The sequence below is a fragment of the Drosophila hydei genome, unplaced genomic scaffold (genome assembly GCF_003285905.1).
Source record: "Drosophila hydei strain 15085-1641.00,03,60 unplaced genomic scaffold, DhydRS2 tig00000063-arrow-pilon, whole genome shotgun sequence".
NCBI lineage: Eukaryota > Metazoa > Arthropoda > Insecta > Diptera > Drosophilidae > Drosophila > Drosophila hydei.
In genome coordinates this window covers 9608276-9623774 of record NW_022045657.1, presented here as the reverse complement: position 1 = coordinate 9623774, position 15499 = coordinate 9608276, and the positions used below count along the sequence as shown (strand labels likewise).

Sequence of the window (15499 nt, the reverse complement as noted above, 5' to 3'; positions counted from 1 at the left end):
TCTGAATGTTAAAACTACAAATTGGTTTTATTTGTTCAGCAGACATTGGCCGCGGTTTATGGCGCAATTTATGGACGCTCTGCTAATCGAACTAATTAATAACGATATGCTATAAATAATCAACTATAATCATTCAGCAGCCAGCAAAGATAAGACCTCGGGTTATTGCCTGTTCAATTGCAATTAAAGCAAGTAGCGCAACACAGTCAGCAGGGCCAGCAAGCTGGTGAAGCTGTAAGCCGTTAATGCAGCTGCACCATCGTCCTGTGGCCGCTTCTCCTTCTCCAGCTGAAACAGAGGATAACAGAAAAAAGCAGTTAGTAAAGGCGATAAAACTTGCAAGTCCAGGACGACTTACGCTCTCCTTGAGTATGGCCTGGAGCTCGCGACAGCGCTGCTTCTCATTGTAGTTGCTTGTGGCAATGCGGCAGATTGTGCGGCTCAGGCAGCTGTCATCGCAGCCGGTTTCCAGTTTTGGATCCGCCTCGGTCATCTTGTAGCGCCAGAAGAGTCGGAGCAAATCTGGCTTTTTAGCCATATCCTCAAGCAGTTGATCAATGCCAGCGGCGCTCGTGTTGCGCGTAAACTGTTCTCCAAACTCGTACTCCTTCTTCCAGCTGGGCGACTCGTTGGGCTTCAGATTGGCCTCGGTGAGATTGATTGTATAGGTGTGATGCTCCAGCACCTGCAATGTCTTCGAGTGCAGCTCGTACAAGCGATAGTTGGGATTCTTGTAGGAGTAGGTGGTCAGACTGCCGCCATTCCAGGAGACGGCCATAGCCAGGCCCGTGTCCGTATAGTGAACATTCATCTCATCCTTGTGAGTGTGTCCATTGTAGATGCCCGTGATGACTCTGCTGAAGCGAGCCACAATACGATTGTATTCCCTGGACCACTCAGACCAGCAGTCGGCATCGCCAGAGGGAATGTGAGTCAGGACTTGAACCCTTTCACCGGCTTTCTCAGCGGCGAGCAGCGTGTCGTGGAACCACTGCAGCTGCTCCAGCACAATAGAGCCGTTGTAGAAAATCCACCAGTTATACAGATAGCAATCCATGCTGTTGAGCGCAACGATGCGCTGTCCCTCTCTGAGGCGAAGCGTGTAGTAGCCTCCGCGACGTACGGTAGTCTCAGCTTCTTTGGGCAGCCACTTGGACCACAGGCTCCACACATGCTCATACAGCCAGTCAACTCTTAGGGAGGCAGGTATCTCATCGTTGCCAAATCTGAGCGGAAGAGATTAACATCCCATAGTAGAACTGGTGGGGAGTAGACTTTGGCTTGTTACTTACACATTCGCTGGATGCGGCTCATGGTTGCCCAGACAGGGATAAACTGGAATCTTGGGAAAGTGTTCTGCGAGCAGTTGATCGATCTCCGTGAGCATATCCATGTTTCCCTGCCGCGTGGTGGACCACACATTGTGTGGGGGCACATCGCCCGTGTGGTAGATCCAATCCAGCACGTGCTCCTTCTTTATTTGCTCGAGGGCATTCACGATCAGGTGCTTGGGTGTGTCGCAGTCGCGATAGTCACTCCAGTAGCCGGCGCCAGTTGTATTGGCATCTGCTGGCAGATTGTCGCGGCAGCACATGGGCTCCGCACACTCCGCGAAGCCTCCGCTCTTGTACTCGGGATCGTAATGGATATCGGTTAGATGCAGAACATGATAATTATTATCGCCGCCTTCCGGCACTTCGGTATTGGATTCGGTGGGCGTATCACCAACAATGTTTACTTTTAGGTTAAACTCCGGCTGCTGCAGCTGGCATATTTTAATGGGCAGCATGCTGCAAATGCTTTGCGACTCGGCGATCGTCTCGTTGAAGATGAAATCGAGAATCGGCCAGTTCAGATCGAATAGACCGGAGCATACCTCCTGCGTTTGAATGTTGAAGTAGTCGCAAATGCTCAGCAATGTCTTCTTGGCATTCTGATCGCGATTGGGTCCAGTCAGCTCGCCATTGGGGCCCGTAAAGGTGCGGCCAATTACGTTGACCGTGGCGCGGCACATGGTGCATGTGAAATACTGATCGACTGCACTTAGATCGACCAGGGGCTGAGTGAAAATGTCCTTCTGGCTGTGGGCCGTGCGCAACTCATTGCCCAGTACCTTTAATCGAGGCGACTCGATGCCTGTCCGCAGGTACTTCATAAATTCATAGCTAATCTCTTCCGCCACGCTGACTGAGAATGAAAACTCGATTAGAGAGAATCTTGATTTTCAGCTGCTGCACTTGAACGTATCAACTTGACGCGATAAGTAGATGTTTAACGCAAATCAATTAAATGCGCACCTGAAATGGCAGCCGTCAGACGCTCATCAGTGCTGAAACTACTCGGCACACCTGGCAGACTATGAGCCTGGCCGCAGGTGAGAAGGGAAGCCACGCCCAGCAGTAGCACAAGACTCCGCTGACGGTACATTGCGGATAAGCAATACGGCTAAGACTGACATCGGCACAACAAACAACGAATATTTATAGGCAACGCACCCTTATCAAGCGGCCTATCGCAAATGCTTAAATGTTATGACTGCAAAACATGATTGATACAATAGTACAAGAGATTTTTATGGTAAGTAATAAACAAGTAGCATAGCTACTGCTACCAATTTTTTGTCAAAAGAGAACAGAGCTTAGTATACTCGGTCTATCAAACAATTAATACAAAAGGCACCTCATACAAGTGTAATCCCTTAATCGACTTGGCCACTTCAAATTTTCAAATTTGATCTGATATAAGTCAATCTGATTAGCACTAAAAATAAAAACAAAGGCTCTGTGGACTGCCGTCAATGCGCACGTGCTTAACAGTTAACATTTGAGCTACCAACCATGACTTTGGAAATAAACTATAAATTCATATAAATATATTGGGAATATATGACTTTAGCTACATTTTATGGCTTGATTGGCTAATTTTGCCAATATGATGCTTAGCTTAATCAGTTAGCCCACAGTAGGAGCCTGAACACAGGCCCCACATGCACATTCTCTGGCAGTCGATAAGTGCTCGAAAATAATAGATTAACAAAGGCAAGTGGAATAAACAAGATTATGTGTGTGTGAGTATGTGAATATATTTTGGATTTTGTACTTTATCATGATACTAAGAAAATGGTATGTGCGATTATATAACTTATTATTAGTATATTAGAGCTAAAGTCCCTAGAAGCCAATTCGCATCGACAGGGCTAAGGCCAAGAGTGAGCTAATACTCAAAACACTAAGTACTGCCGCCCCATCATCTTTATCTTCGGGCTCCTTGTCCAACTGTAGATATCAAATGAAACCTAACGATTAGCTAAATGATATTTTACAAGAGAAGCAATAACTTACGGCTTCAAAGAGACGCTCTTTGAGCTCCTCGCAGCGCTCTTTCTGGTTATTCACAGTGGTCGCGGCACGGCAAAGTGAACTGGCCAAGCAATTGCGATCGCAGCCGGTCGTCAGCTGAGGCTCTGCCGAGGTTACCCTGAAACGCCAATACTGCAAAGAGAGTTGAATAATGTCAATATATAATATACACAATTAATAGATGTAACCAACCTTGCGCATCAGATCCGGCTTCTCAGCGAATTCATCCAGCAATTTGTCAATGCCGGCGGGACTCAGATCTTCAGTGAACTCCTTGGTGAACTCATACTCTAGGAACCAATTGGGCTGCTCATTAGGCTTCTTGTTAGCTTCATTCAACTCGTAAATGTAGGTCTGATGGTTGGTAACATCGTAAGTCTCGGCATTCACAGAGTATACCCTGTAATTGGGATTCTTGTTGCTGTATGTGGTCAAGGCACCACCATTCCAAGAAACCGCTGTAGCGTGGCCTTCCTCCGAATAGTGCACATTCAGCTCATCCTTGTGCGAGTGGCCATTGAATATGCCACTGATTGTTTTGTGGAAACGGGTAATACAGCGGTTATACTCTCTAGCCCACACCGACCAACAAGTGCCGGAGCCTGAGGGTATGTGGTTCAGGACATGCACATGTTCACCGGCAGCTTCGGCGGCCAGCAGTGTGTCGTGGAACCACTGTAGCTGAGGGATCTTGTCATTGCCGCTGTGGTAGAGCCAGAAGTTGTCCGTGTAGCAATCATTGCCATTCAACGCAATGATGCGGAAACCCTTCTCTGGCGAGACTGTATAGTAACCACCCTTCAAAATAGTCTCCTTGGTCTCTGCTGGAAGCCACTTGGACCAGTCGTTGTACAAGTGCTCGTACAGCCACTTGGTATTGACCTCATCCGGCACTCCTTCCGGACTGAAGCTGCACGAAAATCGACGATTAAAATAAAAAAATAAGCGATTTAATTTCTTACTTACAGATTGAGTGGATGTGGCTCATGGTTGCCAATGCAGGGATAGACTTGTGTTTTGGGAAACACTTTGGTAAACTGATTGGCAACCTTGCTTAGCACTTCAGTATTCTTCTTCACAGATGTTCCCCAGACCATGTGATCAACTACATCGCCCGTCTGATAGATATACTTGCACTCCACAGTTTTGGCTGCGTGATCAAGCGCCGACTCAAATGAATGCCAGGGTAAATCGCAATCACGATAATCGCCCCAGTATCCTGCAGCATCGCTGGTGCCCTCTGTGGTGTTCTTCCCACGTTGGCAACACATCGGCTCAGCACAGGCGGCAAGACTTCCCGGCTCATACAGCGGATCGTGATGTATATCACTGAACTGGCATATTTTGATGTCATTGGCGCTGTGAGACGGTGTATCCGTTTTGGGGCCATTTAGTTCAACACCATTGTCATTCACAGTCAATGTCCAGTTGTAGGCTGGGTTTTTGCCCGTGTTGCAGAAGCTAACCTCCATGAAGAGGGAGCAAAAGGTTTGCGAATCGATTTCTGAATTGCGCATTATGTACTCCACAGTTGGTAGATTGGAGTCGATCAGACCCTCGCACACCTCCTCCGTTTGGAGCTCCATGCGGCGGCACACGTCCATCGCAATTTTCTTCATGATGGCAGCTTTGTTGTCGCCAGTCAATTCACCGCCTTCTTCGCGGACGGAACGAATTAGAACGTTAACAACAGAGCGACATAGTGTGCAAACCACAAAGCTATCGCGCGTCTCCAAGTCGGGTAGATTTTTGGTAAATATATCCTTTTTGGTATGTGCCTTAGCCAGTTGATGTGTTAGTTTTTGAAACGCTGGAGTTTCTACTCCTGTCTTCAAAAAAGTATAATACTCTTGCTCCAAACGTCCAGCTACATCATCAGAGATGGCCGAAAGCACCTTATCCTCCAAGTTGAACTCTACCGGGATTCCTGGCAGGTTAACCGCTGATGCAGCTATAAGGCCACACAGTAACACAATCAAACACTTCATGACATTCATGGCATACTGAAAAGGCTGCCCACCTGCGCACCAATTTATAGGTTTTGAAAGGCCATTAACGTCACCTTATCGCTTATGTACGTCCCCATTCACTTCGATATTTTACTCCCACATGTTTGATAAGACTTAATCAACACATTTTCAAAAATGGGGCTAATCACTTGGACTAACTGCAGTTTTATTCTGTATCTAAAACCGATTTAGAATAATAACAGTAAGCACTTAAACATTTCTTAGATTATTTTCCAGTACATAATTTATAGCCGATAATAATAATGAGTGACATATGATTAATATATTAATCATACTTGTGCATTCCATTGTATTTTTGTGCTTTAGCCATAAAAATAAATTTATTTTGACGAAGACCTTTTTGAAAAAACAAACACGCGCCAATATCGATTGTGATTTTTTATAGTTATCGCTTTGTTGCCATTGTGAACTAATACAAAAAATCGACAAGACCGACCTTAATTGCAGTATCGTGTATTGACAAACATTTAAAGAATTATTTACTCTAATGCAACCACAAAATTCGTCATAAGCCCAAGAACGAAGAATACATTTATACAGGCATAAATATATATGATTAATAAAACACAGATTAATACAGTTTAGGCCTTTAATAGCACTGTATAATTAAAATACCAAATCCACTGAGCATTGCTTTGTGCATGCATGCATGGCAACCCTACCGGAGGGCAGCTGGCATCATAATTCTAAACAGCTGAGTTATTAGCCATTAAAACACGAGAGAAAAAAGACCAGATTATTTAAGACAAGGATCATTGGAAAATTATAAGAAAACCAGGAAAAATAATAGATTCATTAAGAAGACGAAAATATTTTATACGCATTGCTGCGTATGTGGTTGTAGCTGTGTGCGTGCATGAGAGGCGTGAGTAATTGTATGCGACGATAGCAAACACAGGAGCCAGTGACGCCATTTTCTGTGCGAATTAGCAGAAAAAAATCTGAGCAGGTGGGGCAAAACAGACGCAACGGCAACGCCGCGTGACCAATAACTGAGCAAAGAAGAGAACGGACACATACACACAGGCATTCAATGAGCAGTCTAATAAACTTTCTTAATCCGAAACTTAAGCCCTCTGTGGAATGCGATGCCGTCTGCGAGGATGGATACACAGCTGCAAACCTCATATCAGACAATGAGGAGCACATGGAGCGAGGGTTTATGTGCTTTGCTGTATGCAAACCGCCAGTTGAGATTGTCTTTGACTTTCCCAAGGCCATCGATCTGAAGGTAATTAAGCTGTGGCCCAGCTCTGGGGCTTTGCGCTCCACTGGCTTCGAGGTACATGGAAAATATGACGGCATATGGGAGCGTGTGGCCTATGTCCGTGACCTTCCCAAGGGTATGGATTCGGTAACGTTTTGCTATCAAAGCGATTATAATTCGCGTAGCAGTGCCGCCGCTTCGCAACAGCACAGCGAAAAGGTGTTCTTCTTCAAGACGGCCCACAAGATATTGGCCGCAACGAACAGCGTCAAGATTGTGATTCGTGCTACAGAACGCTGTCCGCCGGTACTCCGCAAGATACAAATGTGGGGTCTGCCGGCTCGCAGCCTAGATAAAGCTGATCGTGAGCTAATGAAAACTATATGGAGCGAAATAAGTGATCCGTATGGCCTCAGGGACCAAGCGCAGCAGCAGCAGGCAGGCCAACGTTCGCCTTCGCGTCACATTCCGGAACTACGCGAACAGTCGATGCTGGAAATACCAGAGGAGTTTCTTGATTCCATAACCTGGGAATTAATGGTGCGTAGTTTTTATCTTTCTATAGTAGCTCTAACTTACATTCTCCCATTCTGGCCTCTCTTACTGTGGATTTCTTTTTTGTAGATATTTCCTACGGTGTTGCCATCTGGTAAAGTTGTCGATCAATCCACCATAGATAAGCACTCGGAGGAGGAGGCCAAGTGGGGTCGCCTGCCTTCCGATCCGTTCACGGGACTTGAATATACCTCACAACGTAAAGCAATATTAAACCTGGCGCTTAAGGCGCGTATCGAAAAGTTTCTAATGGAGCACTCAGAGCACTTCAAGTCTGTGCCTCGTTCACTGGGCAGCTCACGTATGCGTCGTCGCCATGCATCTCAGTTTGCTAGCCATATGTGCCTGCCGGGCAGTATGAGCGTAGGCACATACTCCACATTAAGTGGCGTTTACAAGCACCAGCAACGCAAGACCAAGTCAACAGTCACTGCCACAGCCACATCGGCATTCTCAGGTTCCCTTTCTCCAATTTCGCCCCCGGTTGCTAAACGTGCGCGACACAGCTACTCAGCATATGGAGTCAGTGCTACTGTTACCGCCAGCAGCGCCAATCAATCACCAACGACCTCATCAGCTACAGGCACAACGTCTTCCATTGACCAAGCCTTGCAACAGGCTCTGCAAAAGATCACCCGCTTCACCCAAGTGAGCATGCCCTTGCAACCAAGCTGTATTAACTGCCGCAGTGGCCAGTTTGCCTACGAGATACGCACCTGTCGGCACTTGGTTTGCCGCGAATGCCTCGTCATCCTCTCCACAGCGCAGCAGTGTGTTTGCAAGATGTCTTTTCAGGGCGCTGACGTGGAGCGCTACCACAAGCTGCCGTAGTCGTGCCTACCTTTACAGCATAGTCTCGTATTCTAGTGCTTCAATATATTTAGGTTCGTGTATAGGATTTTTTGTTGCCAATCTTCAATTTTCAGATACCAACGAACCAACGCATTTGGCGTTTTGGTTTTCATTTTCCTTCTTTTTTTTTAATTTTTGTCTTCTCTTTTTTGATTATTAAGTTCGTAAGTTCGTAAAAATAGGTCTTAGAATAATTTATAACCATATCAGCGTCGATTTTAGCAAGTGCTGAGATTTTTTATTCGAAGCCAAAATACACTTGGAATGGCGGAATGGATGCTCATTCCCACTTATCAGTATCAGGTCACACTTAGTCGGCAATGCGATTAAACTTACATTATATAGTATATGTATAATCATAGAGCAGATAAAGCGCGCATAATTTTTGTAGACTTTATACAACCCATAATTGGAAGGACGAGATCAAGCGCGAAGTTTATATATTCATAAATTAAATAAAGTTTAAAAAAAAATACAAAATTAAGTTTATTTAATTACAAACCAAACAGTTTTATCGATGACTTAAGGCAACTATTATTCAAATCTATTTGAATTTTAAGACGCTATACAAGCATACACTTGCATATGTGTGTATTTGCAATTGTATGTTAAGCAGCCTAATAATTCGTTTGTCTGGCAACGCTACTTAAAAATCTAACAGAGCTGTGTGAAATAAATTTAATGCATCTGAATGGATGGAACGGCTGATGCTACGCCACAGCCGAGGCGTCGTTTGGGTTTAAGACTAGTTAGAAAGGCTCACACGACGCCTGGGCTTCGTCAACAAATAATACAGCAGACAGCAACACCACAATCGCAAGATAATAAAGACAAATACTCTGGTGCTGTTGAAACCCCACGTGCGCTGCCACTGAATGTGAAGGCAAACTCAACAATTTGTCGACGTCCTGGCTTGGCACGCAAGCGCAAGGATCTTACTAAGAAGAGACTGGAATTTGCCATTACTGAGAAGCTTGAAGACACGCCTAAGACACAAGAACACAAGTCGTCTGACGAAACTATAAAGCCAGACCTTAGCAATTGGAGAGAGCGTCAAATAATTGAACTCGAATCCGATATAGATACATGGAGAAATGGCTTCATTGCTGCAATGGATGATTTACAGAAGTTGGTTCAGCCTGGAGTTACTAAACAAACGTTGCTCGCCCAATTGGGCATACCTTTAGAAATGCTTAAATACTTAGATGAAGACTGATATAAAAAATTACATAAAATTAGTATTAAAATTTATTTCGGCAAACAAAACAAAACGAAAAAACGTTTAATATTTATGTGGCCGTACAGGCTTTTCAGGATCAAAGAGCTTGGGATCTTGAAGGAATTCCAAGTCCTTGTGGTAGCCCGGCATTAGCAGGCAGTGCTGGGCTCGTAAAATCGCTTTCTCCACTTCCTCCTGCTTTTGCTTGCATAACCCGGTTATATGGCGTCCGTAAATGCGGCCCGTGTAGGACGATTGGAACTGCGACAGAAGCTTCACGTTCTTATAGTGAGGTGTTATGTTGTGCTTACACAATATACACTGCTGTGGGTCTTTTTCAAAGGGGTTCGGTATATCAATCGGTTCATCGGCCTGCTGTGATGTTGCTGTGATTTCCTTCTCATTCAGAGCTGGTGCACTGGCGAACGAGCGAGGTAATAGGTGGCGCGTGGCCAGCAAATTGCCCACATTAGCTACAGGGAACAACACTCTTAAAAATATTTTATAATTTATTAGAATGTAATTTACCATTTCGAGCTACAAGCTTTGTTAACTTAAACATCTTCAGCTGCGATGAACATAAGGCATAAAAGTGAGCATGTTGTCGTTCGCAGCTGTTTACTTTTATGATATGTCCGCCCTGGTATATTTAAGTCAACAGTCTGGCAACCTTTTATTGTACTGCGCAACGCTCAGATATTGAATATATATTGAATTGAATTGTGAATATTAAACTTATGTATAGATAGAAAGTAAACTATTTACTTTGTATTTGTTTCAAATAAAACAATCTTATTTACACATGAATTTTTTATTTTTACTACCAATCTGTCTCGGGCATTACATCTGAAGAATAAGTGAACTTTCTGGGCTTAGGTTGAATTATTTCTTCCACAAGTACAGCATTTTTTATAGCAGTAGTCGTTGTCTCTACAGTCGTTGTTTCCTCGATAACAACCGTTTCGGTAGTAGTTTCAATTGTAAAACTCTTGGTAGGGATAAATGGTATTTCAGTTGTCGTACTTTCTGATGATGCTGTTTCCATTGTGGATGTAACGGCTAGATTCGTGGTTGTATCTTGTACATCGGTTGTTGTTTCGATAAGGGAAGATGCAGCCAGTGGTGATTCAGCTGTTAAAGCTAATTGTGTGGTGGTATCTGGCAAATCGGTCTGAGATGATGTAGTTAATGCTGGCTCCGTTGTAAAGAATGGTAGAGACGTGCTTGTATCTGGCAATTCGGTTGAAGTTTGGGTCGCTGATTCAGTCGTGGATGTAGGAAATTGGGTTGTGGTACCATCCTTGTCTGTGGTAGTTTCTTGTTCAACTGACGTTGTTGTTTGTGGCTCTTGAGTTGTGGAAATGGGAACTTCGGTTGTTGAATTCAAATCTGGCTGAGACAATGTTGCTGGCAGCACAAAGTTTATATTTGTGGTGATTTCAACATTTGTCGGTGAATCTGAGGTAAGTCCATTCAATTGACTTTTCATATTTTCCACTTCCATTGTTGATGCTGGCTGGGCTGATGTTGATTCTATAGTAAAGGTGTTTTCCGTGCTAGTATCTATAAATGATGTTGAGCTGGTCTCGGTTGTTGTTTCAGGCTCAGGTGCCAAGGAAGTTGGTGTTATGGCAACCTCGTATGTTAGGTTTCCATCGGTTGTAGAACTATTTGAATAGTCCTCTTCCGTGCTCGGGACTAAGGTATCATAGTAATATGAGGTGGTTGTTTCAAAGCCTGGTGTGGTTCCAATTATGGATAGCAATGACGTGGATATCTCGGGGATTTCTGTGGTGCTCGTGGATGTTTCAGTTGTCGAATAAATGGATATATCGCTAGTTTCTTCAATATAATTTTCTGCGTTAGTATTGTCCCAATCGACGTTATTTGCGGGAAATGGAGTTGTCGGCTCTGGCACTGCCGGTAATAATAATGTTGGCGGAATTTGCACTGTATTTGAGTTGTTTGATGGCTTATATGGCACATATTTCTTTACATTATACGGCTTGTGAATGCTAGCGTAGTATTTTGACAAGAGAAATAGGGCTTCGCGGGTAGCAATGCTATTTGTAAGAGAAGCTCCTTTTTCAGAAACTAAAACGTTTCCAGTAATAATGGAAATCGAATATAGAACTGGCAGAAAAACTAACCACACATTCATTTTGATGTGCTTGACGGGAAAATGCGCGGTTGACTAATTACCTTAACAAACTGTCGCTACGTTGAAATCTTTATTTGCCTACCTGAGGTCTATCGTGCAACAAGTTTCCTTTACCTGTTAAGGGATAGCCAGACTAATTATCATCTGGACGGCTGCAAAAAATTCAGAGAGGAGGCATTCAAATATTTTTTCCCGCCAGGGCTGGCTTAAGTAATTATTAGGTGTGGTTGGCAACTATATAACACTTTATCATATGGTCACACTGTTACCAGCCAGCTGTTTGCTTAATTTGAAAGAAGAAGACTGGCGTGCATCGTATTCCGCGTTTTCTGTTGGAAATATTTATAGTATAACAAATAACAAATATACCTTATTGTAAATTCGCTTCATACTGTTGAAACGTGGTAAAAAACTAAATTGTAATCGAGGTAAGCAGTTGGTTCACCTAATTGAGCTTGTTCGACGGTGCCGGCTTTGCCGAGTAAACGTTTGGCAAATTCTCATTAGGGTGACCCGCGTTTTTTTTTAAACAATTCTGCGCGTCCATTGGGGTGGATAAACACAATATTCAATTAATTTGTGTACAATTGCAGCATGGATTCCGATTTGTATGATGAGTTTGGCAACTATATAGGACCTGACTTGGACAGTGATGAGGATGATGACCAGAGTATTTATGGTCAGCCCGATGTGCAAGACGACCAAGATGTAAGTACCTAAATATCCAAATCATTCAATTGCTTATATATATATATATCATTTTAAAGGAAGATGCCATGGACGAGGACGAAGCAGAACCGCAAGATGATGAAGATAAGGAAGTAACGGCAGTTGTGCTACATGAGGATAAACGTTACTATCCATCGGCCGTTGAGGTGTATGGGCCGGATGTGGAGACGATTGTGCAGGAGGAAGATGCACAACCGTTGGATAAGCCGCTCATAGAGCCCGTGAAAAAGCTGAAATTCCAGATTAAGGAACAGGATCTGCCTGAAACTACTTATGATATGGAATTCATGGCTGATTTGATGGACACGCCGCCATTGATTCGAAACGTTGCGCTTATCGGTCACTTGCATCATGGCAAGACCACATTTGTAGATTGTCTAATACGTCAAACGCACCCGCAGTTTGAGAACATGGAGGAACGCTCGCTGCGCTATACCGATACGCTATTTACGGAACAGGAGCGCGGTTGCAGCATCAAGGCCACGCCGGTTACGCTTGTATTGCAGGATGTCAAACAGAAGAGCTACTTGCTAAACATCTTCGACACGCCCGGTCATGTTAATTTCTCGGATGAGGCAACCGCTGCAATGCGGATGAGTGACGGCGTAGTGCTTTTTATTGATGCTTCCGAAGGAGTGATGCTCAACACCGAACGACTGCTCAAGCATGCTGTTCAGGAGCGGCTAGCTATCACTGTTTGCATCAACAAGGTGCGTATATTGACTGCCGTAAGAATATAATTTGAACTTTATTTTCCATTTAAGATCGATCGCTTGATTTTGGAGCTCAAGTTGCCACCTCAAGACGCTTACTTTAAGTTAAAGCACATTGTCGAGGAAGTCAACAGCTTATTAAGGTTTGTAGATGGATTGTTTCTTGTAGATAATCGTTTTAAATGATTATTTGTATTACTCCTGATAGCACCTACGGCAGCGCGGATGATAATCTGATGGTATCACCGGTACTAGGTAACGTGTGCTTCGCAAGCTCTTTGTACGGCTTTTGCTTCACCCTAAAGTCCTTTGCCAAGCTCTATGCGGATACGTATGAAGGCGTCAATCACAATGAATTTGCTAAACGCCTATGGGGCGATATGTACTTCCATAGCAAATCGTAAGTGTGGATTTAAATGCTTTCTAAGAGTTTATAATTTAATTCTTAAACGTCAACAGGCGAAAGTTCACCAAAAAGCCGCCACATAACTCGGCACAGCGCAGTTTTGTTGAATTTATACTTGAGCCTATGTATAAATTGATTGCGCAAGTGGTGGGAGACGTAGACACTACGCTGTCGGACACTTTGTCGGAGCTGCATGTGCGCGTGTCAAAGGATGAAATGAAGTCCAACATAAGGCCATTGCTACGCGTGGTCTGCAATCGTTTTATGGGTGATTGCAGTGGTTTTGTGGATATGTGCGTGGAGCACATTAAGTCACCGTTGGAGAATGCCAAGCGCAAGGTGGATCACATATATACGGGCCCGAAAGAGGGCGACATTTACCGTGATATGATCACGTGTAATCAGTACGGCACGCTGATGGTGCACAGCTCTAAGATGTACCCCAACGACGACTGCACTTTCTTCCAGGTGCTTGCACGCATTGTGTCCGGTACACTGCATGCCGGGCAAGAGGTCCGCGTGCTGGGCGAGAACTACACACTACAGGACGAGGAAGATTCTCGGATTCTACAAGTCGGTAGGCTTTGGGTCTATGAGGCGCGCTACAAAGTCGAATTGAATCGTGTGCCCTCCGGCAATTGGGTGCTCATCGAAGGTATTGATCAGTGCATAGTAAAGACGTCCAGCATTGTGGACATCAATGTTCCAGAGGACCTTTACATATTCCGACCGCTTAAGTTTAATACTCAAAGCATTATTAAGATAGCAGTGGAGCCGGTGAATCCCTCAGAGCTGCCAAAAATGTTGGACGGCTTGCGTAAAGTGAATAAATCTTATCCGTTGCTTTCCACCCGTGTTGAGGAGTCTGGCGAACACGTTATCTTAGGCACGGGCGAGCTCTACTTGGACTGTGTCATGCATGATCTGCGCAAGATGTACTCAGAAATCGATATAAAGGTGGCCGATCCAGTAGTGGCATTCTGTGAAACCGTTGTGGAAACCAGCTCATTGAAGTGTTTCGCTGAGACGCCAAATAAGAAGAACAAGATAACGATGATATCAGAGCCGCTGGAGAAAGGCTTGGCCGAAGACATCGAGAACGAGACTGTCTGCATCAATTGGAATAAGAAGCGCATCGGCGAATTCTTTCAAGTTAACTATGATTGGGATTTGCTGGCAGCACGTTCCATTTGGGCTTTCGGGCCGGATAGCACTGGACCCAACATTCTGGTGGATGATACACTGCCTTCCGAGGTTGATAAAAATTTACTGGCTGCGGTCAAGGATTCAATTGTGCAAGGCTTTCAATGGGGCACACGCGAAGGACCGCTCTGTGAGGAACCCATACGCAATGTTAAGTTCAAAATTTTAGACGCGGTCATAGCTAATGAGGCGCTGCATCGTGGTGGCGGTCAAATCATTCCCACAGCACGTCGCGTCGCCTACTCAGCTTTCCTAATGGCCACGCCCCGTTTGATGGAGCCCTACCTGTTTGTCGAGGTGCAGGCACCGGCGGACTGTGTGTCAGCGGTCTACACTGTACTTGCGCGTCGCAGGTAAGAGCTTAAAACGTTGTTCTGCTCCACACGTGTTCATTTAATCTATGCTTTCAGAGGTCACGTAACGCAAGATGCGCCAGTTTCGGGATCACCCATTTATACAATCAAAGCATTTATACCCGCCATTGATTCCTTTGGTTTTGAGACAGATCTGCGGACGCACACCCAAGGCCAGGCCTTCTGTCTGTCTGTATTCCATCACTGGCAAATTGTGCCAGGCGATCCGTTGGACAAGAGTATTGTCATACGACCGTTGGAGCCACAGCAAGCCTCTCATTTGGCTCGTGAGTTTATGATCAAGACACGTAGGCGCAAGGGACTCTCCGAGGATGTATCCATTAACAAGTTCTTCGATGATCCTATGTTGTTGGAACTGGCGCGACAAGATGTACTACTTAATTATCCATTATAATTTATGGTTTTTAACTATCCAATAAAATACGTAGTGCAGAACGTTTTCAATGGAACATGAAGCATTTATGAATTCAAAGAATTAAATCTATAAAAATAGATTTTTTGTTTTTTTACCGAAGGTTGACTCTGATACTTAGTCGTCCACATATAAGGAATATGAGAAGTCAAAAATTTATTTCTATAAAATTCCTGTATATGAATCATATTCTTTCGTGATTATCGATCTGATCTGGCTTAAGCAGCAATTCTGAATGAAAATGCATTCGTCATAAAGAAAATGAAATACTATGTTTAC

At 44.3% G+C, this 15499-nt stretch overlaps 7 protein-coding genes across 7 annotated transcripts; 3 read left to right on the top strand and 4 right to left on the bottom strand.

Moving 5' to 3' along the window:
• Positions 1-11: 11 nt before the first annotated feature.
• On the bottom strand, positions 12-2441 carry LOC111592476 (sphingomyelin phosphodiesterase). Its single transcript, XM_023304692.2, has 4 exons — positions 2298-2441; positions 1293-2187; positions 359-1226; positions 12-288 (listed from the first exon to the last, which is right to left on the bottom strand). The coding sequence occupies exons 1-4, from the start codon at positions 2425-2427 to the stop codon at positions 184-186; spliced, it is 1998 nt and encodes a 665-aa protein (XP_023160460.2). The 5' UTR covers positions 2428-2441; the 3' UTR covers positions 12-183.
• A 625-nt stretch (positions 2442-3066) lies between these two features.
• Positions 3067-5351, bottom strand: LOC111592465 (sphingomyelin phosphodiesterase). Its single transcript, XM_023304666.2, has 4 exons — positions 4326-5351; positions 3552-4269; positions 3342-3491; positions 3067-3275 (listed from the first exon to the last, which is right to left on the bottom strand). Exons 1-4 carry the CDS (start codon positions 5345-5347, stop codon positions 3171-3173), a joined length of 1995 nt encoding a protein of 664 aa, XP_023160434.2. The 5' UTR covers positions 5348-5351; the 3' UTR covers positions 3067-3170.
• A 694-nt stretch (positions 5352-6045) lies between these two features.
• Positions 6046-8457, top strand: LOC111592464 (RING finger protein 37). The gene is made up of 2 exons (XM_023304665.2): positions 6046-7136; positions 7221-8457. The coding sequence occupies exons 1-2, from the start codon at positions 6423-6425 to the stop codon at positions 7980-7982; spliced, it is 1476 nt and encodes a 491-aa protein (XP_023160433.1). The 5' UTR covers positions 6046-6422; the 3' UTR covers positions 7983-8457.
• Positions 8458-8610: 153 nt separating this feature from the next.
• Positions 8611-9269, top strand: LOC111592484. The gene has a single exon (XM_023304704.2). The coding sequence runs from the start codon at positions 8695-8697 to the stop codon at positions 9217-9219; it is 525 nt and encodes a 174-aa protein (XP_023160472.2). The 5' UTR covers positions 8611-8694; the 3' UTR covers positions 9220-9269.
• Positions 9261-9848, bottom strand: LOC111592485 (28S ribosomal protein S18c, mitochondrial). The gene is made up of 2 exons (XM_023304705.2): positions 9751-9848; positions 9261-9695 (listed from the first exon to the last, which is right to left on the bottom strand). The coding sequence occupies exons 1-2, from the start codon at positions 9782-9784 to the stop codon at positions 9286-9288; spliced, it is 444 nt and encodes a 147-aa protein (XP_023160473.2). The 5' UTR covers positions 9785-9848; the 3' UTR covers positions 9261-9285.
• Positions 9849-10019: 171 nt separating this feature from the next.
• On the bottom strand, positions 10020-11450 carry LOC111592483 (location of vulva defective 1). The gene has a single exon (XM_023304699.2). It carries the CDS (start codon positions 11381-11383, stop codon positions 10043-10045), a length of 1341 nt encoding a protein of 446 aa, XP_023160467.2. The 5' UTR covers positions 11384-11450; the 3' UTR covers positions 10020-10042.
• A 217-nt stretch (positions 11451-11667) lies between these two features.
• On the top strand, positions 11668-15251 carry LOC111592480 (116 kDa U5 small nuclear ribonucleoprotein component). The gene is made up of 7 exons (XM_023304696.2): positions 11668-11811; positions 11977-12091; positions 12151-12822; positions 12877-12968; positions 13034-13225; positions 13285-14787; positions 14845-15251. The coding sequence occupies exons 2-7, from the start codon at positions 11978-11980 to the stop codon at positions 15200-15202; spliced, it is 2931 nt and encodes a 976-aa protein (XP_023160464.1). The 5' UTR covers positions 11668-11811; position 11977; the 3' UTR covers positions 15203-15251.
• The last annotated feature ends 248 nt before the right edge of the window (positions 15252-15499 follow it).